This window comes from Rhinopithecus roxellana, chromosome 16 (genome assembly GCF_007565055.1).
Source record: "Rhinopithecus roxellana isolate Shanxi Qingling chromosome 16, ASM756505v1, whole genome shotgun sequence".
Classification (NCBI taxonomy): Eukaryota; Metazoa; Chordata; class Mammalia; order Primates; family Cercopithecidae; genus Rhinopithecus; species Rhinopithecus roxellana.
The window spans coordinates 84,223,083-84,250,093 of NC_044564.1; the positions used below are offsets into that span (position 1 = coordinate 84,223,083).

Genomic DNA, 27,011 nt, shown 5'->3' on the forward strand with positions numbered 1-27,011 from the left:
TGTGGTGCCTGAGCAGTTACATACTTGGGTGGCATCCTCTCTGAAGGTCCCTAGAGTATATGCCCTCAGCTGGGCCATTAGCAGAACCTTTTATATCGTGACAGAAATATTCGTTAGGTGGACCCTGTGAGAGCATAGTAATATGCCATAGCAATATACCCTTTAAACATTTAGCTTTCCCAACAGATCATGAAATACATTTTCAGGATGCAGGATTAGGATGAAGAAGAAACAGAAACTGGATGGATAGGAGGGGACAGGTTGGAGATAGGATGGTTAGAGAAGACACTAAATTCCCATTTTCTCTGATATGGTTTGGCTTTGTGTACCCATGCAAATTGTAATCCCCACATGTGGAGGGAAGGAGGTGATTGGATCATGGGGGTGATTTTTATTATTAGCTATATTGAGAGAAATGGTGCTTAACTGTAAGCAGCTGCCCAGAGGATTCTTGTTCCCTGGGAAGGCAGCTCAGGGATCAGGCCCTTAGGCAGTAATTAAGAGAGCATGAAAATTAAGTGTATAGCAGATGTAGCAGGAAGAGGGCATGGGGGAGAGCAGTTGGATATTTACTGGAAGCCAAGATAAGGCTAAGAACTGCCTCTCCTTGTAATGAATATAACTTTTTTAAAAAGAGGAACAAAACATTTATTTCAAATTTTCTCTGGTATGAAGACATATATTCAGTGAAAAATGTAGGGATTCTAAAGTCCCCTCAAAGCATTCAGGAGGACCACTGTACATTCAGAGGACACTCTCTCGCCTGCTGCCATGTAAGACGTGCCTATTTCTCCTTCTGCCATAATTCTAAGCTTCCTGAAGCCTCCCCAGCATGCAGAACTGTAAGCCAATTAAACCTCTTTCCCTATGAATTACCCAGTCTCAGGCAGTTTTTACAGCAGCGTGAGAACAGTCTAATACAGGCGCCTTTGGAATATCCAGGTGGGGTTGCCACATATGGCTGCAAATCAAAAGTATGAAGGTCAGAAGGTTAAGTAAGACCAATGACAGACATATAGCAGGCTTCAGCTAGAAGTGGCAGGCAGTCTGCATAGTGAGAAAATAGATGAAGAAAAACTCAGCAAATGGAGAAACATACAAAGCAAGAGGGGAGAGTGTAATGAAAGACCCTAAAAAAGAGGGGCTAAAGAGAGAAGAGGTGGCCCCTAAGAGCGGAGGGCTAAAAAGCCGGAAGGAGGTTAACATTTCAAGGAAAACGAATCGCCCGTGTCAAATACCACAGAGCCGTGAGTAAGGACAGGAACTGAGGACAGGCCCTGGGATTCACGATCTGCATGTCACTGGTGACAATGTCCAAGAGCAACAGACTGGGGGGATGTGGAGCTATTTGCTTCACGGTTTTGGCCAGCGTGCTTACTAATAAATCTCAATTCCCTTCATAGCTCTGATTTGATTGTTTTCTGTGAAGGATTCTCAGTTACACGGATGTTATCATTGAACATTAGATACTTTGCTTTCCGAATGGCTGCCTCATTAAGAATTGAAATCTAGCTGGATGTGTCCTCATCGGACTTCCCCAGCCTTCTACTCGCTCTCACCTTGCCCCTACTCTCCCTACCTCCGAAGGGGACTGGAGCATGATTTTTCAGAGATTGTGGTGCACCTCTGCCATATGGTGGAGACTCAAAGAAAATTTAATTACTAATGTGAATGGAAACGATTTAGGAAGTGGGTGGGAAGAAAGTCACCTCTCATATTGGAAATACAGTTACTTCCTCTTTCAAAATAAATATAAGTATTTATATTTCAAAGTTAAATATAACTAGATGATAGATGTACCCTATAGTGCGGCATGACAGGGAAGGTGTAGGCTTTGGCGTCAAATCAACCTAAGGACTGAGTCTCAGCTGTTGCACATTGCACACTTGCGAAGACGGTAATATTCTTTACCTGTAGGGTGGTTGGAAGAGCTGAACTGAGTAACGTGGAGTCAATCACAGGGCTTTGTGCAGAGTAGAAGGGCAGTATAAGGTAGCAGGGGGGCTATTAGTACTGGCTATTGTTTACTCATCCTATAAGCTGCTTATTCAGAAAACTACAGTAACTTTCCAAATAATTTGGGCGGGAAAAACTCACCACATTTTATCTAGAAAGATCTAATCACTTCTTTGAACTCACATCACCCAAAAGGGCAAAACTCCAACCAACATGAAAAGCAGGTCTTGTGAAAGTCCACTTGGTGCCATCTCCCAGCCATTTTTCTGACTTCAGATCGGGGAACATCGTGTATTAGAAAGTGTTGTTACATGTCCAAGGAAATCTACACATAGAACTTTTGCCACGGAAATGCTGAAGTCCTACTCTGACAGCGTGACTCCGATGCCCACTTGGCAGGCTTTGCGCAAAGAATTAAGGCGAGGGTGGAGAGGGTGGGTAGGGTAGGGACGGACAAAGTGAGAAGGGAGGCGGGCGAAGTGACCACACGTACATGAAACCTCTGCAGTTATGGCCAAATCATGTTTTTTAAATAATTCCATTTCCTCCCCACCCTTTGGTCACTTCCTAACGCCGGCTGGACAGTCACACACTAAGCCCCAAACTGAGCAACAGACACCCTGGTCCCAGGTCTCAGGCTGGCAGAAGCGGACCGGGCGGAGGGATCAGCCCTCCCACATCCTACGGAGGAGCCTTTCGCAACCCTCGACTCCTGCCCCGGGCGAAGTCCTCCGGGCCTGCGGGAGCGCCCGCAGGCTCCGCCCCTTCCTCGGCTCGCTGCCCGCCAGTCCCGCCCCTGCTCCGCCCATCGCGCGGCGGCCCCGGGGGCGAGAGGGGGCGGAGCGTGGAGGCGGCAGCTGAAACCGGGCAGCGCACGGGAGCGCGTCCCGCTCCTTGGGTCTGGTGCGCCGGTCGCGGGAGCCCCACCGTGCAGTCGGAGGTGAGTACCAGCGTTGCCCGACCACCTCCCCAGACGGGAGCGCCATCCACCCTGTATCCCTCGGGAGTCGGTGCGGGCCTTTACCGAGGTGCCCTAGGCAGTGCGGCCCGGGGGACTCGGAGGCGAGCTTATGGAGGCTGAGAGGAGAATCGGGGACGTGTTTCTGGCGACTGACTTCCCCCCAGTCCCCAGTCTATGTCATGTCGAAGAGAGGGACCAGGGATTGAAAATGGCTTTCCTAGACTCTCTTAGCCTTGGCTGTGCGTGCTGTCCTGAAAGTCCTTGCCTAGGGTGTGCGGCTGATCCTGGGAGTCCTAACCCCGAGGCTGTGAGGCCCGCACTGGGAGTCATCGCCGAGGCCCGGCTAGCTGGGTAGAGAAACGCTTGCTAAAGTTGTGCGGGCAGATCCGGGAATGCACTCCAAGGGGTAAAGGGAAAATGGGATGAGGGGGAAGAGACCCTTACGTGGGAGGCTTGAACACAGAGCCCACCCAGATAGATTCAGAGATCCAGAAAGGAGCTTGGGCTGCAGTTATGACCAAGTCATTTTTTTCCACATTTAGCTAGCACGTGGTAATGGCATCTTACTTCTTGCAACACACATAACTCTCTTCCCTGAGGGACAACCTCTAGGACAGAAGTCCCCAAACTTTTTTGGGACTCAGTACCCCTTTACACTCCTAAAAATTAGTATCTTAAGGAGCTTTTATGTGAATTATATCTATCCATATTTATAATGTGTAAGTAAGACAGAAATTTGTACTATATTTAATAATTCATTTAAAAAGAATAATGAGCTAATTATATCTTAATATTGCCTATTTTTATGAAAAAGAACTATATTTTCCAAAACAGAAAATTATTGAGAAGAATGGCATTGTTTTACATTTTTGCAAATCTCTTTGATGTCAAGCATAATTGAAGACAGCTGGATTCTGATAGCTGCTTCTGCAGTCTGTTGCAGTATCGCATATCATGTAGCCTCTTGAGACCTCCATTGTATACTCCTGAAAATGCATGAGTGAAAAAAAGCGAGTAACGTTTTATGACTATGAAAGTGGTTTTTGACCTTGGAGATCCCTAGGAGTTCTCTGCACCGCACTTTGAGGATGCTTCAGAGGCTTCATTCATTGGGCCTGCTTCTTGTTTATGATCCTTCCTCTGAATGGGAACACTCACCACCCCATGCCGTGGACAGTTAACTTCTGGTATCTGGAACCAAGTTTGACCCACTTTGGAAACCATGTACTAGGTCCCCTGTGAGGCTGTGATGAACCTTGCCAGCCTCCTGAAAAGTCAGCACGGCCTCATACATGCCCTTGGTTATTTCTGTGCCTGCAGAACTGACCTGTCTGTTCATCAGGATTACAACAGTGATGTGGCAAACAGGACCTGTGGGCTGAGAAAAGTACCAATGGGGAGACCGTGCCAAGTGTGTAGGGGTTCGTGTGACAGTTACCAAGTAGTCAGGAAGTTATTTCCCAAAGAACAGGGAGGCATGCTTTTGCCTTCCGTTGCACGTGTTCATTGTTGTTTGCAGTTACATGGTTATTAGCCTTGAGTTTATTGGAATAATGATTCCCTGTCTTGATGTTCTTTCGCTTTCCGCTTTCAGAGGTGTATCACTCTGAGTGATGCTTCCTCAGCCCTGTCAAAAGCAGTTTCCACCATCCTGCAGTGTGGTAGGTGAGGTCCTTCGTGGGACTCTTTCCTTAGCTTCGTGCCTTGTCAGAACAAGTTCAAGACAGATGTTACGTGTATATATATGGGACGAAGAAATTTTCTAACTCCATCCTCCCTTTTGTTCCTTCATCCATAGAGCCTCTTGTGCTCTGATAGATTAGTTTAAATGCTACGGCCAATACTTGAGAAGTGTTGCATGCACATGAGCATGTTGTGTGTGTGGCAGAGTCCACAGGTGAGAAGGAGAAGTCCACAGGAGAAGGAAATGGGATCTAAACTCTGAGCACCTGCTGTGTTCTTTGTATTAAAAAATTCCACTTTGGTGATGGGGTCTCATTCCTTCATTCTTTCAGTAAATTTTTGTTGGCCACCTCTTTCTCATGTGTCCAGTTATGTGCTGGATGCCAGGAAAGTAGTGAGCACAAAAGATGCAGTCAGTCCCTGTCTTTCTGGCAATTATGGTCTGATAGCTTAGATAACTGCTGGTTAATTGAGATAGTCTATTGTCAGAGAGTGTACATGAAAGCTGGTCCTGTGTGAAGAGCAGTACCCCCTACCTAAAGTGTGCTTCAGAGCCATGTGCTAAAGAAACCAGAGTCCCACACTGTGGAGATGATGATAAAAACCAACGCGTATCACCACGTACCTGGCAAAGAACTTCCTTTTCCTTCTTTCCCCAACTCTTCCTTCTACATTACTTCCCAGGAAGTAATTTCCTGGGAGGCAGCCAGAGTCATAGGGAAATTACCTCCAACCTGGTGCCAGTCACTGGGCCAGCCTCAGGTTAAGACGCCTTCTCTGGGTCTCAATGTCTTTAACTTTAAAATGAGGAGTTAGGCCATTGATAGTAAGTGTCCCAAGGCACTTATACTAGCATTTGTGCATATCTCTTCCTAATTCCGTGTTCAGTGGCAACACCTTTTTTTAGATTGAAATAAGCCATGGTGGGAATAATTACACCATGGAAATCAGCAAATACTACATCAGAGCTTTTTTTTCCTCCTGGAATTCAAGTTGTTAAACCTTTGCCAGCTGACACTGCTATTGTCTGAGCCAAGGTGCTTTTGGTTTGTTTGTTTTCTTAGAAAACAGACTCTTTAGTCTAGACAAAGATCCTAGATATAGGGTGTATGATTCAAGTCCTCTAAAATTTTTGATAAGAAAAAAATATGTTTTCATCATATTCTAAAATATAGATCAGCAACCTTTTTATGTAAAGGGACAGGTAGTGAAATATTTTAGGCTTTTTGGGTTATGGTTATACAGTTTCTATTGCAGCTACTCAGCTCTGCTGTTGAAGCATGAAAGCAGCAATAGACAATATGCAAACAAATGAGCATGGCTGTGTTCCAGTCAAACTTGATTTACAAAAACAAGTGCTGGCCTTAATTTGCAGACTCCTGACCTAGCCTATCAGAACAAGAACCATGTTTCAAAGAGATAGTTTTATGGAAAAGGAGATTCTTCAGGACTTTGCATGAATACCAGAAACTTGAGTCTCCAAGATGGATGTAGCAGGCAGTAGTAACTGTAGAGGATTTGGAATCAATCATAGAAGACTCCATAGTAGGTTGTTTAAAGAAAGGCTGAGTGTGGTCAAGTTTGGAGGACAGAGCCACATGTGGGTCTTATTCCCAACTCCCTCCCTGATCCATCTTAGATATTATGCTGGGATGGATGGACCTGCAGTCTAACCCATTGTGTGAATTTTGCGTATCATTATGCAAAAACTAGTAGTGTCTCTAAGAGCTATCTTGATTCCAGGGGCAGAGACAAAGGAAATGTTAAAAAAGGATGGAAAGGCCTAGGCATGGTGACTCACGCCTATAATCTCAGCACTTTCAGAGAGGCCAGATTGCTTGAGCCCAGGAGTTCAAGACCAACCTGGGCAACATGGCGAAACCCCGTCTCTACAAAAAATACAGAAAAAAAAGAATAGCCAGGTATGGTGGCACATATCTGTAGTCCCAGCTACTTGGGAGGCAGAGGCAGGAAGATCACCTGGGAGGTCCAGGCTGCAGTGAGCCATGATTGTGTCACGGCACTCCAGCCTGGGCAATAGAGTAAGACCCTATCTCAAAAAAAAAAAAAAAAAAAATCCTCACTGTATATGTATATGATACATTGTAGAGTACACTGTGTGTGTATACCTGTGTGTATGTATGCATATTTATACATCTAAGTGTACATAAGTTGTATGCATGTGTCATTACATATTGCATTCCATGTATTTAAAGTAGCGTCATGAATGTTTAGAAGACAGACCAGTAGCCAGTTCTGGGCAGTGGAATGAGGTAGCAGGAAGCCAGAGGACTTTTGTTACTTTTCATAATACCAGATATGTGCCTATCTTATAAGGGAGAATAGCCTGTAGCATTCATATATTGCTTTTACAACCTAAAAAACCTAAAATCTCAACAACCTGTACTTTTGGAAGGAAAATAGAGTTATTTGATAGGAATGTTGCCACCATCCTCCTCCCCCAATTAAAAAAAAATTACTTTGTCATAGCTCTGAACTTGTATACATAATATTAGTATATATTAACAAAATAAGAGAGAGCCTTTCAAGTCAAAACATTTTGTTTAACAGTATTAACGTTTGACTTTTGTCCAGGGTTAGAAATACTAGGTCAAAGTGTTCCTTAGCAAGCTATTATGCAGCCTTTACACTGGTGTTACAAAATGCTATTGTATAGTTTTTAAACTAAAAAAGCATGTTACACAGCAGTATTTCCCTGTGATTCTGTATTTCTGAGTAGAGAAAGCATGTGCATATATGTACACGTGTGCCCCTCCCTGCATGTACAAAGGCAGCAGATACGCCAAAACATTGAGTGCTTTTCTCTTGGTGATAGAGCACAGTTGCTTTTTAGATTTTCTTCACTTTAGCTTATCGGGGTTTTCAAGCATGAATAAATATTACATTTGACATTACCAAAATCAACCTCTACAGTATGTTTACACCTGGTATGTTGAGGACAGTTCTTCCATCTTTCTTAGACAGTCTTACCACCAGCTTACCTGGTGGCAGACCCCAGCTACTCTCTTGCAGTGAGAAATGTGAGGAGTGTGAGGCCCGGGGAACCGAAAAACAGGCACATTGACCACATAGTCACATTGTGCTGTGTCTGCTTCCCCTGTAGAGTCTGACCTCGACCTGCCCTCTCACTTCAGTTGACTGGCCCTATCAGCTGACCGTCTCCCTAGATCAACTGGCCTTCATTTCTTTTTTTTTTTCCTTTTCTCTATTTTTAATGGAAAATCTCAGACCTGCAAAGTGGAGAGGAGAGTATAAACCCTCAGTCTCAATGACTGTGGACAGTGATAATTGGCCGATTTTGTTTCCTCTATACCTTTTTTTTTTTTTCTTTGAGACAGCGTCTCACTGTCATCCAAGCTGGAGTGCAGTGTCACAACCTCAGCTCACTCCAACCTCCACCTCCCGGGTTCAAGCAGTTCTTCTATCTCAACCTCGAAGTAGCTGGAATTACACACGTGCACCACCACGCCCAGCTAATTTTTGTGTTTTTAGTAGAGATGGGGGTTTCACCATGTTGGCCAGGCTGGTCTCGAACTCCTTACTTCAGGTGATCCGCCTGCCTCGGCCTCCTGAAGTGCTGGGATTACAGGCATGAGCCACTGCGCCTGGCCCCTCTCCTATACTTTTCTTCAACATCATCTCTTTCTCCCTCTGGCAAGAGTTGGCATCTTCATCTGCGACTATATAAATTAATGAGAATCACTTATTAGGTCTTTTAGGAATAAGCATGTATTGACTGCTGTAGCAAAAATCTTAAAACTGTTCTGCCCTGCTGTCAGCCATACTGAACTGCTGAGCAGTCCCTGAACACTTGCTCTGCTATCTGTTTCTCTACTTTGTTATTTGCTCTTTACTCTGCCTATGCATCTAAATTCATCTTCCACTTCCTAGTTCTCTGTAAAGCCTTTCTTGACTCCCAGTTGTAGCTGTCTCTTTCCTTTGACTTTTCTTATGCCCCTTATCCTATTGTATTTGTGTGCCTATCTTAGTCTCCTTGTTAGATTGCTGTCTTCAAATAAGAGAAGGAATGTGTGCCTATCTTTTTTTCTTCTATGGTGTTTGGCAATGCATAATGCAAAGAAGATACTCAGGAAATACATGCTAAAATAATTTGAGTTGATTAAGTTCACTGGAGAAAAATTTTGAGAATAAAAGAAATCTATTTCACATTAAAAGAAAAATGTTCAAATATGACCTGGACTGAGAAAATTTTCTTTCACTTGTTTGGATTTTCAAAGATTTTAAAGAATCATGGTGAAAAGAGTCTTAAATTTGAGCCATTTTTGAGTCTTAAATTCGAGCCAATATAAAAAGGTAGCTTTCTAAAAAGAAAATGTTTTCAATGATCTTTTGTCATTTTTTTACAAATATATCTGGAGCCTTTGGGTCTTCTCTAATCGTAGACTGCATCCCCTCGCACCCCCTGCCCCCCACCAGGAGAAAGACCTGAAAAACTAAAACTGAATAATACTGGGTCACGTGTATGGATAAGAGTGATTCTTGACTGTATTTTAAATACTTGTTTTAAAATGTATATTTAAATCTTCAGTAAAAGAAACAGGCTACGTTTAGCACTTACCATAGGTAAGTCAATAGCAATCTCATGAATTATGGTGACTCATGGGGATATAGTTCCCAGAATATGCAGTGCTTTCGTGTGTTACCTTGTTTAATTATCCCAGCAGCCCTTGTCATCTGGGCAGAGCAGTGCAGACAGACATTGTTACCTAAAATCTGCAAAGAAGTAAACTGAGGTTTAAGAATATAGAGGAAATCTTACCCTCAGCAGCAAGTGGCAAAGACTGACTTTAAGAATCAATTGGAAACCAAGAGTCTTTGGGATTAGATGTTGCAAATATGTGAAGATGCAGAAGCATCTAAGCCTGTCTTTGGGAGACAGAACAGGTTCTTGTGCCCCTTAATGCCATAGGCCTATTGAAACAATATCACACTCTCGGAGCCAGTTGTTCCTCAGATTCCTCATGTTCTGTTATCTTTGGTGTCAAAAATTAATCCACCTTGGAAGAATTAGTAAGGCTGTCTGTACATGAGTGCTGGTGTGGTTCTCTCTCATTCCTTGTCTTGATCTAAGGAGAATCCTGGGCAAGCCCATCTTGGGATAGCATAATTTGCCTGGGCCACTGCTAACGAAATAGACATGTATGGAGCACTTAATTATTCAACATCCTCATCATCCTTTCTGTAACTGCTATTGTGGAATTACAAAGCAAGTTGCAATTTGTGGCATAGTTCATAAAGAAGACGTGTCAGTCTGGGAAAGTATCCTCCTACATGATCACCAGGTTTGAATTTTTGGTTTAGAACAGATAAGACATATAAGCCATTGCCAAGAATCTGCTATGTACAAGAGCTATGCTGGGCAGACATTTGAAAGGTACAATTTTGTATTAATGGCAGAATCAAAACTAGCCTCAGGATTGGTTTTAAGGATGTCATGTTTCATAAACCCTTATTTTCTTAGATAAGAAATCAGTCTCTTCCTAAGTGCGGATAATGCCTGTATTATTTACATCAACCCTTTCTTTAAAAGTTATCTATCATACAAATTTTGCCAAAATCAAGGATGTTTTAGGGAACATGAAGTTTACCATCTTGTCCCCATATATGTGCTTTAGAGCGTGGAGATTGTTTTAAAATTAGATTTATTTTTTTTAAATGCATTTGCTTTTTTGCATCTCAATATGTTAAATGACTGTAAAATGATATCATTTGTGCAGCCTGTTGGGAGGGGCATGTTGCAAGAGAGTTGGTTCTGACATCAGGAGCCTGAGTTTGACTCCCAGTTTGGTCACTTACCAGCCATGAGACCATGGTAAGATACTTAACCTCTCAGATCCTGTCTTCTCTCATGTAAAATGGGATGGTGATGCCCTTGTTACAGAGTTGCCAAGGGTCTGCATTAGAGGAATTGGATTAGATGCGTGGCACCCCACAGGTACTCATCGCGTGTCTCCAGGCTGCTGAGCTTCTAAAATGACCTGGCATGCATGGGATAATGCCTGAACATTGCTGCTATTCTTCCCAGCTTCTGTCCCAGTCCAACCTGCTAAGTTCCAGGCCCATATATGCCCCTGCCCACTGGACATCTTATCCCAGATCCACCATGTCTAAAACCAACATCCCAGTTCCCATCTTGTTCATTTGCTCTGCCAGTTTGCCCAAATGAGAAACATAGAAGCTATTTGAGACCTCTCTTTTTTCCTCACCTACCCCAGCCTGTCCTGCTTTCATAACTCTCCCTGGATTTGTTCCCTCCTGTACCTCCTCATTGCCTTGTCTTGATGACTGTAGTAGCACCGTAACCTGCCTCCCTGACACCAGTCTGGCATCCTTTCCCTGAGTCAGTCTACACCCTTACCAGAATGAGCTCTGAAAATCAAATCTGGTCTTAAAGATTGCAGCTCAGAATCCTTTAATGGTGCCTCTTTACCTTTGGTAAAAATTCAAACCTTGCAGCAACCTGGACCTTGCTCCATCCCTTGTTTCTTAGCTCTCCCCAACATGTACCTTGTACCTTATCCATGTGCAATAACTGCATGATTCCCGCAGTGTCACACTTTTTTGCCTTTAATGTATTGTTTCATCTGCCAGCTTCCTCTTTCAGTGACTCCCTACCTCTGTGTAATTCTGGGAGGTTTATGCATGGTGTCACCTCTCTCCCTGGAAGCCTTTCTCTCCCCCTCCGATGCTCTGATGTTGGATTAGGTGCTTTCCCCTGACGGTTCTTTATCAGCTCTCATCCACCACACCTGTAGCATGGGCTGCATGATGTTCTGATTTGTCCTGCACAGTCTCCGTTCTCAGTCTGAGCATCTGAAGGAGGATGGGGACTTTATCCCTTCATTCCAGGTCTGTAAATGTCATGTGTATGTATGAATCCACACCAGTCCCTTCCCACAGACAACGTAGAAAGGCCCAGGTCTCAGAAGTATCAAGGTCTAATGCTGCTTTAGTATTTGTCACTCCTTCAACCCAGTGGAATAGAGCAGCCATGCCATTGTGGGAGTCACTGGGATGGAAGCAGCTGCTTCAGAGTTGGGCTCTGCAGTCTGATGGACTTGGGTTTGTGTTCCAGTTCCCTCTCTCAGCACGCCTGCATCTGGCTTCAGATTTGCAGCTCCCAATGTCCTTCTATCCTGCTGCGGGGAAGGAATGTGCTGGTCAGAAATAGGAGCCTCAGGTCCTCCTGACAGTTGCCTTTCTTAAGTAAAATCAGTAAATATATGGGTTTACATATTGAGCTCTGAGAATTTTATTAGCATGAGTCGTAATCCCTGAGTTCAGTCAGCCCTGATGAGAGCAGGTTGGTGAGGGGGTGGGGATAGTTGGCCTCAGACACTTGGTGAATTCACAGAGGTAAAGATGGCCCTATAAGACCTCTGGCAGCCAGACACCCAGTCTCTTGTGGTGACGTCCTTTTTTTCTAATTCCTAATTCCTAAAGTTCGAGTTAGAAAAGTTCACTGCCACAACCTGTGAAATGAGTTCAGGAGCCTGAGGAAATCATGCAGCTTTCTTAAAGATTGGATCTCAACTGGACCTGCTTTGTAATACTTTTTTTGAAAGTACAGCTGTCTCCACCCACTACTTCTGCTCCTCTTAAAACATAAATGCAGTCTGCATGTGGTGGCTCATACCTATAACCCCAGCACTTTGGGTGGCGGAAATGGATGGATCGCTTGAGGTCAGAAGTTTGAGACCAGCTGGCCAACATGGTGAAACCCCGTCTCTACTAAAAATACAAAAATTAGCCAGGCGTGGCAGTGGGCACCTGTAATCCCAGCAACTCCAGAGGCTGAGGCCAGAGAATCACTTGAACCTGGGAGGCAGAGGTTGCAGTGAGCCAAGATTGTGCCACTGCACTCCAGGCTGGGTGACAAAGTGAGACCGTATCTCAGAAAAACAAACCAAAAAACTTAGATGCAGTAGGGCTTAGTTGGGGTCTCTGCAGGTGTCATGTACTATACCCCACTGGTGACCATGGGGAGCTGCAGGGTAGGGGCCCCACATCCTGAGAAGGGGCTGAGGAAGACCTCAAGGAGGAGAGGATGAGGTCAGGCTCAGGGCAGGGTCAGATGCCGGGTTCTCAGGACAATGTCCCCACTTCTTCCTTTACTTTCTTGCCAAATGTTTCATGACCCCTTGGTGACTTTCTTTCTCAGCCTGTCTCTGGAATTTATAAATGTCGAAGTTCACCAAGACTTTTTATGAAACTCTGCTTATATTGGCCCACAGTGACACTAAAAAGTAAAAGTGAATATTTCCATTGAGTTTGTGCTGCTGCAACTAATTTAAAATGAGCTTACAGGATGTGTTAAGTCTTTCTCTTTAAGAGTTGCATGTGATGCTCTGCCCCCTCTTGGTCAGTGAGCCCAGAACTGGGGAAGCTCTCAAGAGGCAGGGGCTGCCTGGTCAGGCGTTGTTATAGCATGGTCCTGGTTCCCCAAGTCCTGTTGTTTTTGGCAGTGGCTGTGCACATCTGCCAAGTGAGTCATGATCATTTTTGTGATACATCCTGAGAATTTCCAGTGTTACTTAATAATGAAATTCAGGGAAACAGGGTTAGACTTGAGGAAGTAACTACTTTTTAAGTGCAATCTAATATTTTCATATATGAGTTAATTTCATATCAAACTTTAATGAATTTTTAATGTTGGAAATCTACAGTCCAAACCAGATATACAGTTAGGGCTTTGTAGTTAGTCTTTATCAAAGTCCCTACTGTGGCCACTTTATTACTGTCTTTATCAAAGTCCTCACAGTAGGGACTTTGATACACTACAAACATCTAGCTGTACACCTGGCTTAAAGTGTAGATTTCCAACATCAGAATTGGCTGAAGAGCCTCATGTGGTCTGGCTCCTGCTACCTTTTGCCTTTTCTGTCTTCCCCTTATTTGCCTTCACTCACCCTGGTCTCCTTGGCCTTCCTTAGACCCACCAGGCATGCCCCCACCTCAGGACCTCTGCACGTGAGCTTACCCCTCCCTGGATGGCACAGTGGCTGAACATCAGTGAGGCCTTCTTTGATCACTGACACTCCCCACAGCCCCTGTACTTTCTACTGTTCTTGCCCTGTTTTATCCATAGAATGGGTCACCATCTGACATTCTGTTTGTATATTTATTTATTTGTTTAGTCTGTCTCCTTCCATTAAAACGGAAGTACAATGAGGGCAGGGACTCTGTCTCTGTTGTTCCCTGATGTATCTCCAGGACCTAAAACAGTTCCTGGCACGTAAAAGACAGTTAACATAAATGTGAATGAATGAATCATTGAATTTTTTTCACTTAGAACGGACTTTTTAGATTAACCAACCTTATTTATAGATTGGGAAACTGAGACACAGAAAAGTTTTATGGCTAATTCAAAATAAAACCATCATTTAAAGACCATTTAATTTTTTTTTTTTTAATCTTGACATAGACATAGCACATTCTGGTTAGTTATCCAGGATGAGACAAGACTGAATGAAAATAGACCACTAATTTAAAATTTGAGCAAGAAGAGACAAGCTGCTCTGAGATGGCAAAGCTTTCTGATAGAGAGGCAGAATTTTGTTCCTCTCTGTAGCATATGGTGTGCCTCGCACATACTTAGTGCTCAAGAAAAACGTGTTGACATATGTGGTTATATTGTTAAATCCATTCTTTCTGCACCACTCTTTTCCCCCCAGTTTCTCTCCAAAAAATAGATAATTGCTCATATGACTTCTCCTTCAAAGTTTTTCTAGTTACAAGTATCACATTTAAGAGGTTTTTGTTTTATGACCAGCTAAAATAATTGAAGAGATGACCTGGTTTCTTGGAAAATTCAGAGATATGCAGTGCAATTTCCCAGATGCATCCACATTAAATAAAACAAAGAATTAATATTTCTAGCTCTCTTATGAAAGGACCCAGTTAACAAGCCTTGGTGATATTGCTGGCCATGATGATTCTGAGCTCAGTGTTGTTTATATTCACATAGATATCCTTGGAATTTTACTTTTGACAAAAATATTGTTTATAAGTAGCATGATGTTTAGATACACAAAAGTTAGTTTGGGAGTGGGGCCAATTAATTTATGTTTAAACAGAAATGAAATATAGCTAACCTTTTTAATGAACTGCAGTGAACCTTAGAGATGCAGTGATAGTACTTTGACTTTAGAGTTGGAAGCCATGGCATTTCAAGACAGGTATATTTCAGAAGGTGTGGGAAGAGAGGAAAACAGATGGGCAAACCACATAATACAGGAGAAATCTTTTTCTCTTGTTTGCGTAGATTTTTTTAAATCCACTCTTATGTGTCTTTAGATAGCCCAAAAAAAGGATCGGGGGATGTGCTGCCAGTACTTTAGACTAGATGATTAGATTTAGAAAGATGATTCTCAGTTGATTGTCTGAAGGCTCTTTCAAACTATACAAGCTCCCCTGAAAACTGATATGTACCCCCCAAACAAACAAACAAACAAACAAAAAAAACCCTCATCCTCTCCAGCCCACTACTGACAGTTCTGCTGCCTGGGTTTATTCGTCTCCTGTGCTCCTCCTGCTGCTGTGTGGAAATCCTGTGCTTGCTTGTAGGGCCCATTAATATCTATGCCTCTGTCTATAACATAAGGTAATTAAGTATAATATTTAATTATCTTAGGAAAATTAAACTTTGATAACACAAGTAGCAAATTCATAGACTTATATATTCCAAAGATGGGATGGTGACCCTAAAAGGAGAATCTTATTTTTTCTGATCCTTAGCATTTAGCTTAAAGTAAGTCGACTGTTCCAAACATCTCTACAAATCTGGCTATGATAGATAAACATCATCACATAGCACTCCTCTTGAATGCTACTGTTGAATCACTCCCTGTCAGCTGGGTGGGTGTATGGGCTGACATGGTTTTCTAGCAAGAGTGATGGTTTAGCATCTATCCATATGCTATGTGCAGTCTCCCTCACAAAACCTGTTTGCAAGGATTGCTGCCAGGGTTCGGAATTTCTTTTTTTTCTTTTTTCTTTTCTTTTCTTTTCTTTTTTCTTTTTTGACAGTCTTGCTCTGTTACCTAGACTGGAATGCAGTGGAGTGGCACAATCACAGCTCACTGCAGCCTCAATCTTCCAGGCTCCAGCGATCCTCCCACCTCAGCCTCCCGAGTAGCTGGGACTACAGGTGTGGGACACCATGACTGGCTAGTTTTTTCACTTTTTTGTAGAGACATGGTCTTGCTATATTGCCCAGGCTGGTCTCAAACTCCTGGGCTCAAGCAATCCACCCACGCTGGCCTCCCAAATTGCTGGGATTACAGGCATGAGCCACTGCGTCAACCCAAATTGATATTTCTAAATGCTGAAAGAAAATAGCTGCCAACCTAATATTTAAATTTTAATGTAGAGTTACTCATGAGCAAAATGTACTGCCCCAAATAGGATTTTGTCCATGATTTAAGATAATCATCCCCTTTCTTTGCTATAGTTCACTAGGCTCACAGTGCACCCAAGCATGGGGTCAAATTGTCGACAGATTTTAGGGCTGTTTGTCATTCACATAAAGGGAAATGTTGTAGACCATATCTCAAGACCAAGTAGAGGCCAAAGACAGTTTCGGTCTCTCCAGAGTTACAGAACTGAGACATCCACATTAATAGCTCAGTTAAGTCCCCTTGGAGATGAGAACATTTGATCAGCAGAGGTCATCTTAGTGTTACTCAGTTTGACCTGTTTGGCAGACAGGCAGTTTACAAAAGAAGAAATTTAGATGTCTAACAGACAGATGGAAAATTACTCAATTTAACTAACTATTAAAGAAATGCCAAGATTGGCTTTTTAATGTCTCAACTTAGCAAACGGTAAATATGAATTTGGTTGCCTGGTTTGAGTACCTCCGCTCACTGCCTCAGAGAAGGGTCGTAAAATTGGTACAGCCTTTTCCAGGCATCCTGGTGATGTGCAGATCCTTTCACTCAGCTCTCTTCTAGGAACTGAAAGCTAGAAATTTGTTTAAAAGAAGTGATTTAAGGACCTACTAACGATGTGAGTATACAAGGCATCATTGTTTGAATGCTAGTACTTGGAAACAACCTAAGTATTTTAGTAATAGGGAAATTGTTATATATCTAAAGGATAGATGTTTATGGTATAGTTAAAAGTGCTGTAAAAATCACACGATTGTCCTATTAAGATATTTGAGGTTTATTGTTGAGTGGAAAAAAAGCAATTTGCAAAACAATGTGAGGTCTAGTCCATTTTTTTTTTGAAAAATTCAAATGCATTTAAAAGTTATGGTAAATGAAACTCTAAATCATGATATTACAAAGGATTTGATTTTGTTCTTTTTGCTCACCTGCATTTTCTGTTGTTTCTACAGTGAGCATCAATTTCTTTTTTTCTTTCTTTCTTTTTCTTTTTTTTTTCTTGAGATGGAGTCTCGCTCTGTCATCCAGGCTGGAGTGCAATGGCGTGATCTTGGCTCACTGCAACCTCTGCCTGCCGAGTTTGAATAATTCTTCTGCCTCAGCCTCCCGAGTAGCTGGGACTACAGGTGTATGCTGCCATACCCGGCTAATTTTTGTACTTTTAGTAGAGAGAGAATTTCACCACATTGGCCAGGCTGGTCTCGAACTCCTGACCTGAGGTGATCCGCCCATCTCGACCTCCTAAAGTGCTGCGATTACAGGCGTGAGCCACTGTGCCTGGCCATATCTATTTCTTAGTGTAATATTTTTTAAAGTTGTCACTACCCAAGAAGATGTGGTTCAGTAACCAATTTGGTATCCTGCTGAGATTGGAAAGGGAGCTGGGGATGGGGTGGGAAGGGAAGGCCCCACTTGGATTAGCCTGTTTGACTCAAATGAGGTGTGGCACTGTTCATCTAAGGCTAAATTTGAGCCATTCAGGGATTCTCTTCACAGCTCTTTCTCTCTGTTGGTAGATATCAAAGAACATATTGAGGGGAGCAAAGTGGACTTTATCTGGAGTTATAGTCATAAATTTAAATACATCTTCACCAGTCATTATTAAAGAAAGACCTGCATTTGTAGTTCCAGGAACTTTATGAACAATTCTATCTTTCTTTCAAAGGTTATTGCTGAAGTCAAGTTCTCATTTTATAGAGATGCTAATATAGGTATTTATGTACAAAGTTTAAATGACTGCTCCAGTGTTTTAAGAAGTAGTAAATGAATGCATGCTTATCAAAAATAGAATTTGAATAATACAGGGGTATAAAACATAGAAAGCTAAAGTCTCCCTTATATACAATGTGTTATTCTATTTGTAATCCATGTTAACTTTATGTCTTTCTTTTTTGCACATTTGCATATGCAATGGTGTGTGTGTATGAATGACTATACACTAATGGTCTTGAATTTTTTTTTTTCACTTAAATCAGATCTAGTATATACATATATATATTATTTTGCAACTTTAAAATTCTCATATCCTTTAATGTGAACCTTTACTAACGTTTTTTATCTTGAATCTGAGTAAGGGATTGTATATTCAATATTGTGTCAGTAAAATTGATTTGCCCTTACTGTGTTTTTCGGAAAAAAGTGGCACCCAGGGCAGATCATCAAAAACCTAAACTTAAGTTGTTTTTCCAAAGTTTAGCTGTCAGTTCTCTGCAATTCTGAAACACATGGAAGTTTTAGTGAGTGATGATAGAACTAACATCACAGAAGCACCAAAAGACTGTGATACACCTAAGTAGTACTTTTTTCAACTCTACCTATGAAAGATTTTAAGCTTTTTTTTTTTTTCCCGAGGGAAATTTGCATTTTATTGGAGGGAAACTCAGTTGTATTTTTTTTTTTCCCCTGGTTTTCCCACTAATGAGTCCTGTGACCCTAGGCAGTCAGTTGCTTTTCAGGACCTCTCTGTCTTCCTCGGGGGAATGCTATATGATTGCTAAGGTTCTTTACCAAAAACTCAACATTCTCTGTCTCATTACCTCCTTAGCACCTAAGGTTAAGGTGTCCCTAGGGAATGGTGACAGGTTGGTGCCATGCCTTAGTGCCATGCCATGTATGCACAAAAGGCGCCACACCAAGGCACCTGCAAGTGTCCTCAATAGAGCCAGAGGTCAGTTGGTAGCAAGACTGTGGTTGGGGAAGAACCCCAGCTCTTCACTCCTCCCAACCTTTTACTGGGAGCATGACTTATTTATTAAATGTCTTACCCTAGTTCTGCCTGCCTTTGCCTAATATTTGTTTTTTTTTAGTGACCTACTTTAAAAATCTGGTGTTCAGACCGTCCACGCCTACCCCTACTCTTGCATGCATAGAGTGTACCTGTGCTAATCATGACCCTGTACAAGTCACCCAGCTAGTATTTCAGGATGGGTTAGCTTTGAAAGACACTGTTTCTCTACCAAATAATTATCTTGACTTTCAGAATGTGAACTACATGCAGTCAAGGGTTTCAGATACAGTAGCTCCGTTTTTATTCCTTTTGTATAAGAACTGTTCATCTGTCTTACTTGATTCGGTGGCCAGGAACAAGTGTTCAGCCATCCTCAGCATTCTGACAAGCGTCCCGGAGGGAGAAGTTCTGAATAATTGCTCCCACCTTGTACCTTAAAAGATACTATTTCCCATTCCTTCCTTCCTTTTTTTTTTCTTTTTTCTTCTTGCCACCATGCAGTATCATCTCATTCTATAGAACAAAGAAAGCAGCAACCCCAAATGGTGTGATATATGCTAACTCTTTCCTCTTTCGAAAAAGAAAAACACTGTATATATCTAGATACTCTGCCACCTCCAAAAAAATCCACATTAACTGTCTTCGTTTGTTCATTCTTATCCTTTATTGTTGAATGAAGATCAGATAAAACAGAAAAGAGCCAAGAACAAAGCAGCAGGAGGAGAGAGTGGGAGATAAGAAAGGAATTGAAGCAGTGGGACCTGTGCTTTATGTGGATGTGGGACATAGGGAGGGCTTCCTGGCCAATGGTGGCGTTCCTAGATGAAACCCCAGATGTTGGGGTTATTTTTGGAGCCTGAAGGATCAGTGATAATACTCAAGGGTTAGGGATGGGATGAGTGTCTGGCCAGGGAAAGGCAGGCATAGGAGGCATGATGCCTGGATTCTTCTCTGGATCTAAACCCATTACCCAGCCAAAGATCTTTCTTCTCACACCTCTTTGAAACATGATTGTTTTTGGCTTTCTCTTGGAGTTACTAAACCAGGAGATTTGAGACGAGTGATAGTATGGGTGGAACCTTAAAGTGGCTCCAAATTCCAGAGTCTTCTAGGCTTGTATGGAGGGCCTGTTTTCCAAACAAAGTTAGTCTTTGGTTGCCCAAATGGAGCTGCTGTTACTTTCTACTGACCTGTGGCTCAGCACAAAGTGGCAGGAGACAGGTGACAGTGCCTGGCTCAGACCTGATTGCAAGGGGGCCCCCTGGAAAGAAGTAAAGGCAACTGCAGTATTCGAAACTGAGTCTCTTGTGCGAGGATTGCCATGACTTTCCCAGCTTTAGGGGCTGGCGGGTGACCTCCAACAGTGGCATTGTCAGAGCAGGGTGGCTGCATGTAGTGAGGTGGTGTAGGGTGGCAGAAAGAGCCAGGGTTTGAAACCTAGCTCTGCCTCTTACTTGGTGTATGCTGTTAGGCAAGGTTTTTCATCCCTCTGAGCTGCAGTATCCTCATCTGTAAAATGGGAATAATGATATGATTTCATTTATGGAGATGTTGCCAGGTAGAGAAGACGGTGTAAAGCACTTGGCATGTGCTGGTATAACTAACTGGTTCTTCTCTTCCCTTCCGCAGATAGAATTTACTTCCTTAATATAGTGAAACTAGACAGTTATCTAGCTTCCAAGGATAAAGGGAGGCAGATGGTAGTACACTTTAAAACAAGCCATTTTCTCCAAGAGCCAACATATTGGTCACTATATCCATTGTAAAATACCAGCTGACTTTGTAGGGTGGTGGGAGTAGCAGGAATCATGTGAGGCTTCTTGTGTTATGGCCCAGACATTTGTAGCTACAGGGAAGTAAGTTGACACATTTGGTCCCCACTGCATAATGGCAAATATGGGTACAAATAAACAACTGCCAAAAATTTTGGCAGACTTGGGACATCTGGCTCCTTTAGGACTCGACACAGAGATAGGATGATTCAGACACTTAAGGCCATTTAAAGAGGTGATTGGCCCACCTTGCTCAGTCCCGTGTGCGTTTCCCACAGCTTCCCCTGCCTGCAGAGACTCTGGCTTCTGTGGAGATAGTCTTCTGTTTTTCCAGGCAGGAAAATAGCAGTTTTATTGTTGCCGTTGCTACTGTTTGAGGATGGAAAAGGTAAGTCTGGGGAGTATAGCATGGGTGACAAATGAAAGGTAGAGTAGCACTGTTGCCTTTTTAAATATATTCGGAATTTCAACCAGTGGAATTACTAGTTTCATTTTCTGAGCCCACAGATTTGTAGACTTCTCCTTCTGCGGACAGGCTAGCAGGTTTCTTGTTTACAGGGCTTTCCCCCCTCCTGATTGGCTGCTCGTTGAGTGAGAATTAGTCACAAATCTCTTGAATTTGTGTGGCACTTTATCTTACATGCACTCTCACCTCAAAAACTAAAGCCACCATCTTCCCTCCCAAAACAGTCCTAATAGCCGTTTCAGTTTCTGCCATGCACTTGCTCGCCTGCTTACCCTGTCACTGCTGGTAGAACAGGGCCCACAGGTGTGTTTGGTTTTGCCATCATGCCACAGACCCACACAGTTTAGAAAAAATTAGTTGCCAACTTTTATAAGTCAAGAGTTCATATAAAAATCTGGATTACCAGTCTGACTTGGAAAATTAGATGATCTCTCAACACTGGGCAAGCATTCCTTCATACCCTCTCGGCTGGAGCCAGGTGGCCTCTGCCCCCCTTAGGTGGGCACAGATCACCCAGGCTCTTTAGTCCCTGTGCAGCCTGCCTCACGTGCACAGGTCTCTTCCTGAGCCCTGGAGGCATTTTGATTGTGACTCCTGTTTTAGAATGTGCCCTCCCTTTTTCGGTATCTTCTGTGCTGCCTCTCTGCTTCTTGAATTAAGTGTTAAGTGCCTCACCTGGTAACACTCCACAGTGCCAACCAATGATTCTCAAGCTGAACGTGTGTTGGAATCACCTAGACGCTTGAACAGGTTCAGTGGGTGGGGAGGGGATACTCAGGAATCTATATTTTTAACAAGAAAGATTCCTGGATAATTCTAATGCAGATGGCCTAAGGTACATACTTTTGTAAACACAGTTACAGTGTATTCCAGTAGCCTTTGCTGCCCATTCTTTAGTTTCAGTTCCAGAACGCCCAGAGAAGGAAGTTGATTGGGCCAGATTGGGTCAGACACCTTTCCTCTCTCCCACCAAATGGCAGCTGCTGCATACAGCATGTGAGACTAGGTGGGAGAAGCAGTTCCCAGGAAAGAGGTGCTGGGCAAACAGCCTGGCTGTCTCCTCTTCAGTGTCTTGCGCCCGTTACCGTTACCTGTGGCATGTCCTCTCACCTCCTGCACTAGCAATCCAGGAAGACACAGGCTGCTTCTCAATCAACTGCTTCTCCCCAGAACTACCTACTACCTACCAGACTTTGGCCAAAGGAGATGTGCAAATGTCTATTTATTTTAAATTTTTAGCTTTTTTTTTTTTTTTTTTTTTTTTTTTTTTGAGACAGAGTCTTGCTCTGTCGCCCGAGCTGGAGTGCAGTGGCCAGATCTCAGCTCACTGCAAGCTCCGCCTCCCGGGTTCACGCCATTCTCCTGCCTCAGCCTCCCAAGTAGCTGGGACTACAGGCGCCCGCCTCCTCGCCCGGCTAGCTTTTTTTGTATTTTTTTAGTAGAGACGGGGTTTCACCGTGTTAGCCAGGATGGTCTCGATCTCCTGACCTCGTGATCCGCCCGTCTCGGCCTCCCAAAGTGCTGGGATTACAGGCTTGAGCCACCGCGCCCGGCGCTATTTTTTTTAAAGTTGAGTGTGTACATAGTTAAAAATGCAAACAATACTAAAAGAAACATAGTAAAAACTAAGCTTTCCTCCTAGTCCTGATTTCTAGGTCCCAGGCCTCTTAAAAGAAGCCCAGTCCCTTTTGTGTCCTGTGAGGATAGGGGCCTGTCTATAGAGACAAAGCACACTTCCAACCTTTTATCCTCTCAGTCCTTTCCTTTATCCATGGTGGGTTTTTTTTTTTTTCATTTTACAGTTATATATTATTTTATATCAGTCATTTCATAAACATGTTGAATATTTAAATATTTACTTATAAAAACCCTGGGATTAAACAGGGAAATGTTAGCTATTCTAATGTATCCTAAAATTAAGAATGTTGAGGAATCGATTGATACAAGAATTTTTTGCCCAAGAGGTAGGACCAGAAAGCAAGCCTTCTGACTCCCGCCCCAGTGTGTTTTGCTCTAAGATGGATAGTTAAATGATTTGAAATAGCCATTTTTCCATATGGTGAAAAGAATGGCATCTTCCCTTGTTTATAAAAAGATACATGAGAACTGCCCAGAGCTGGGGTAGAGGGTCCCCCTCCAAACCCATCTGGGGAGTTGGGGCCTTTATGCCATCATAGTGTACTTTAAACCAACTGTCAGGCCTCTGAGCCAAAGCTAAGCCATCATATCCCCTGTTACCTGCACATACACATCTGGATGTACGCTGACTCTCTTTTTGGACTCAGCCCCCCTGCACCCAGGTGAAATAAACAGCCTTGTTGCTCACACAAAGCCTGTTTGGTGGTCTCTTCACACGGACACGAGTGGCACCAGCAGTCCCCAACCTTTTGGCACCAGGAACCGGTTTCATAGAAGACAAGTTTTCCATGGATTGTGGGTAGGGGATGGTTTCGGGATGAAACTGTTCTGTTCCACCTTACCTCAGATTGTTGGGCATTAGTTAGATTCGCATGCGCAGTTCACAATAGGGTTTGCGCTCCAATGAGAATCTAGTGATCTGATGGGAGGTGAGCTCAGGCCTTAATGCTACATCACCTGCCCGCTGCTCACCTCCTACTGTGTGGCCTGGCTCCTAACAGGTCACAGACTGATACTGGTCTGCCACCTGGGACTTGGGGACCCTTGCTTTAAACATTCCCCGATGTCAATGCACCATTGCCACCATCTGCAAAAATGAGTTGGGAAGACTTCTAACTATGACATTCAAGTATATTCAAAATGCTGCAGAGATTGTTACAACAGGAAATTCACAGGACAGTACCAGAAAACAACTGCTCTTAACTCCCCACTTCCAAAGTTCAAGTTTTATACAATTGCATAATGTCACCTGCTATGGGCTTGTAACCTCTTGCCATGCAGGACATGAGACCACCTTAGAGGTCTGTTCATATATTCAAGATTGACCATGAGATGTGTCCTTCATTTCACTTTTTCCTGCCAGTGGAAGAATGTTGGAAAGTTGTAGAAATAAGACAAAAGAAGTTTGGGTTTTTATGCTGTCTTGAGAGGTGAAGGCTAGCTTTCACAGTAACTTTACACAAGCCCATTTTACTTGCTAAGAATATCATTCTTGTATTCATTTACCTTCCACTATCCTCCTACTTCAAAAAGATAATAAATGATTTCTTTAAGTGAACGTGTACTGAAATTGTTGAAAAAGGTAAATGCTTGTCAGTATAAATGAGGTCCAGCTTCAAAAGAAGAGTTTAAATGTTCTCTTTTCTTTTCAGGAATACGTGGCCATCAGTCATCATGAGCAACCCATTTGCACACCTTGCTGAGCCGCTGGATCCTGTACAACCAGGAAAGAAATTCTTCAATTTGAATAAATTGGAGGATCCAAGATATGGTACGTACATGGCTATGATAGCAATTGGAATTTCATTTGCACAATGATTAGGCTATGTAATTAATTATACTTCAGGAGAGTTTGAAGAGGGAATAGCAGAGAATGGTTGAATGCTCTTGGGTTAAGTGCACAAGCACACACATGCCTTTCCTACATTAGTCAAATTTAAGTAGGTAATAATGATTACATACATTTAACATTTATATAACACTTTATAGAGTATACATTTGTATCATATCGTTTAATCTGAATAACAACCCTTTGGGGTCATGTTTATAAAATATAAGAGGTCCTGAGGAAGCTAAGGCCCAAGAATCAATGACACATGTTCAGATCACAAGTATGTGGGTTGTAGACAAGCAGGACAAGAACACAGTCTTTTTTCTTCCAAATTCCATCCCTTTTCTGCCTTTGCACTGTCTTTTCCAGATAACATTTCCAGATAGTATTGCTTAGCAATTTTCACATATCAAAATGGAACTTTTATAAGTAAACAAAACCATTTTTCTCATGAATTAATATTGTTTTATTGTAGGAACTCCAGTTACCACTGGCTATGCTGCATAGGGTTTAGGGTTTTGTTTCCTTTGAAAGATGTATGTGCATATACTTTGGTCTTAAATACAGCAATTGTAAAGGGGTTATTTTCTCATTTCTTGAGCATTAGTTTTCATAAGAACTATTCCTCTGTGTATATGTACATGTATAAATATATGTTACTTGTTAACATTTAACATAGGCTGGGTGTGGTGGCTCATGCCTGTAATCCCTGCACTTCAGGAGGCCAAAGCAGGCAATCCCTTGAGTCCAGGAGCTCAAGACTAGCCTGGGCAACATAGTGAAACCCTGTCTCCATAAAAAATACAAAAAATTTAGCTGGGTGTGGTGGTGCTTACCTATAGTCCCAGGTATTTAGGAGGCTGAGGTGGGAGAATCACTTGAGCCAGGGAGTTTGAGGCTGCAGTGAACTGTGATCACACCACTACACTCCAGTCTGGGTGATAGAGTGAGACCCTGTCTCAAAAACAAACAAAATATGTAATACAATAAAAATCTAGACTGATGGTGAGATGGGATGACTTAACGGAAACTTTCTGTTGTTGGAATCCAAGATAAGACAACCATTTAATACCAAAGAATAATGTTTTATTTTGGCCTTGTCTGTGGTGTCTTCTACTACTGAATATCTCTTTTTTTTTGAAACAGAGTCTCGCTCTGTCACCAGGCTGGAGTGCAGTGGCGTGGATCTCAGCTCACTGCAACCTCTGCCTCCTGGGTTCAAGCAATTCTCTTGCCTCAGCCTTCCCAGTAGCCGGGACTACAGGCACACGCCACTATGCCCAGCTAAGTTTTGTACTTTCAGTAGAGATGGAGTTTCACCATGTTGGCCAGGATGGTCTTGATCTCTTGACCCCGTGATCTGCCCACCTCAGCCTCCCACAGTGCTGGGATTACAGGCATGAGCCACCATGCCCAGCCCTGAATATCTCTTCAACCCTTTAAATATCCATGTATTTTAAACTGTTGGTCACTTTACCCTCTTTACTTGTGGAAGAATAGTCTGATGCCTCGTATCAACTTTATATAGAGATCGGCCTTAAAGAGCGCTCTTAAGTTGTCTCACGGGTTTTGTTTATTTTGTCATGCTTTCTCCTTAACTCTTAGGGCGCTTACCATTTTCCATCAGAGTTCTTCTGGAAGCGGCCATTCGGAATTGTGATGGGTTTTTGGTGAAGAAGCACGATATTGAAAATATTCTACACTGGAATGTCATGCAGCATGAGAACATAGAAGTGCCATTTAAGCCTGCTCGTGTCATCCTGCAGGACTTTACGTGAGCCTAATGTCACTTCACTCTCCTCTTCTCTGCCTTGCTCATTAGCCTTTCAAAAAAGTTTTCTTTTAAACAAACGAACACACTGTGCAATGACTTATATAATTTATTACCCATATACCCATATCCAGACACTTTTGAAAGCTAAGGGGGGGGTCATTGCCCCCAGCAGCAAGAGGAAACCAGGATTGTCTCAGACAAACTGAGACACCCCACCTTTTCTAATGGCAAGGGTCATTATCCTTGCTCTTAAAGATCCTAGTCCTGAGTATTCTAGAGAAAGGTCAAAGAAATAGCATGGAGGGCCGGGCGCGGTGGCTCACACCTGTAATCCCAGCGCTTTGGGAGGCTGAGGCGGGCAGATCACAAGGTCAGGAGATCGAGACCATCCTGCCTAACACAGTGAAACCCCATCTCTACTAAAAATACAAAAAAATTAGCCGGGCGTGGTGGCGGGCGCCTGTAGTCCCAGCCACTCAGGAGGCTGAGGCAGGAGAATGGTGTGAACCCAGGAGGCGGAGCTTGCAGTGAGCCGAGATCGCGCCACTGTACTCCAGCCTGGGCGACAGAGCGAGACTCCATCTCAGAAAAAAAAAAAAGAAAGAAAGAAATAGCATGGAATAGAGCCATCTTGGAATCTTTTCTCTCCCACATTGTATTGCCCAGGAAACCAGGTGTCAGACACTTGTACTTGAAACACTGATGTGCTGTCTGCCAAGGGGAGATGTTGTAGCTCACATCACAAATCTTGACCATAACTGGTAAGCCTG

At 42.9% G+C, this 27,011-nt stretch overlaps 1 protein-coding gene across 2 annotated transcripts in view; it reads left to right on the forward strand.

Moving 5' to 3' along the window:
• The first annotated feature begins 2,769 nt into the window (after positions 1-2,769).
• The window catches only part of ACO1 (aconitase 1), a 72,941-nt gene continuing 48,699 nt past the window's right edge, over positions 2,770-27,011 (forward strand). The window contains exons 1-3 of one of the 2 annotated variants that reach the window (XM_010354446.2): positions 2,770-2,896; positions 24,289-24,407; positions 26,073-26,241. In XM_010354446.2, coding sequence (XP_010352748.1) covers positions 24,311-24,407; positions 26,073-26,241 — 266 coding nt within the window. In that variant the 5' untranslated portion in view covers positions 2,770-2,896; positions 24,289-24,310. Of the gene's footprint in view, positions 2,897-24,288; positions 24,408-26,072; positions 26,242-26,907; positions 27,003-27,011 lie in introns of those variants that run through there. The other variant, XM_030920286.1, reaches the window with a different exon arrangement.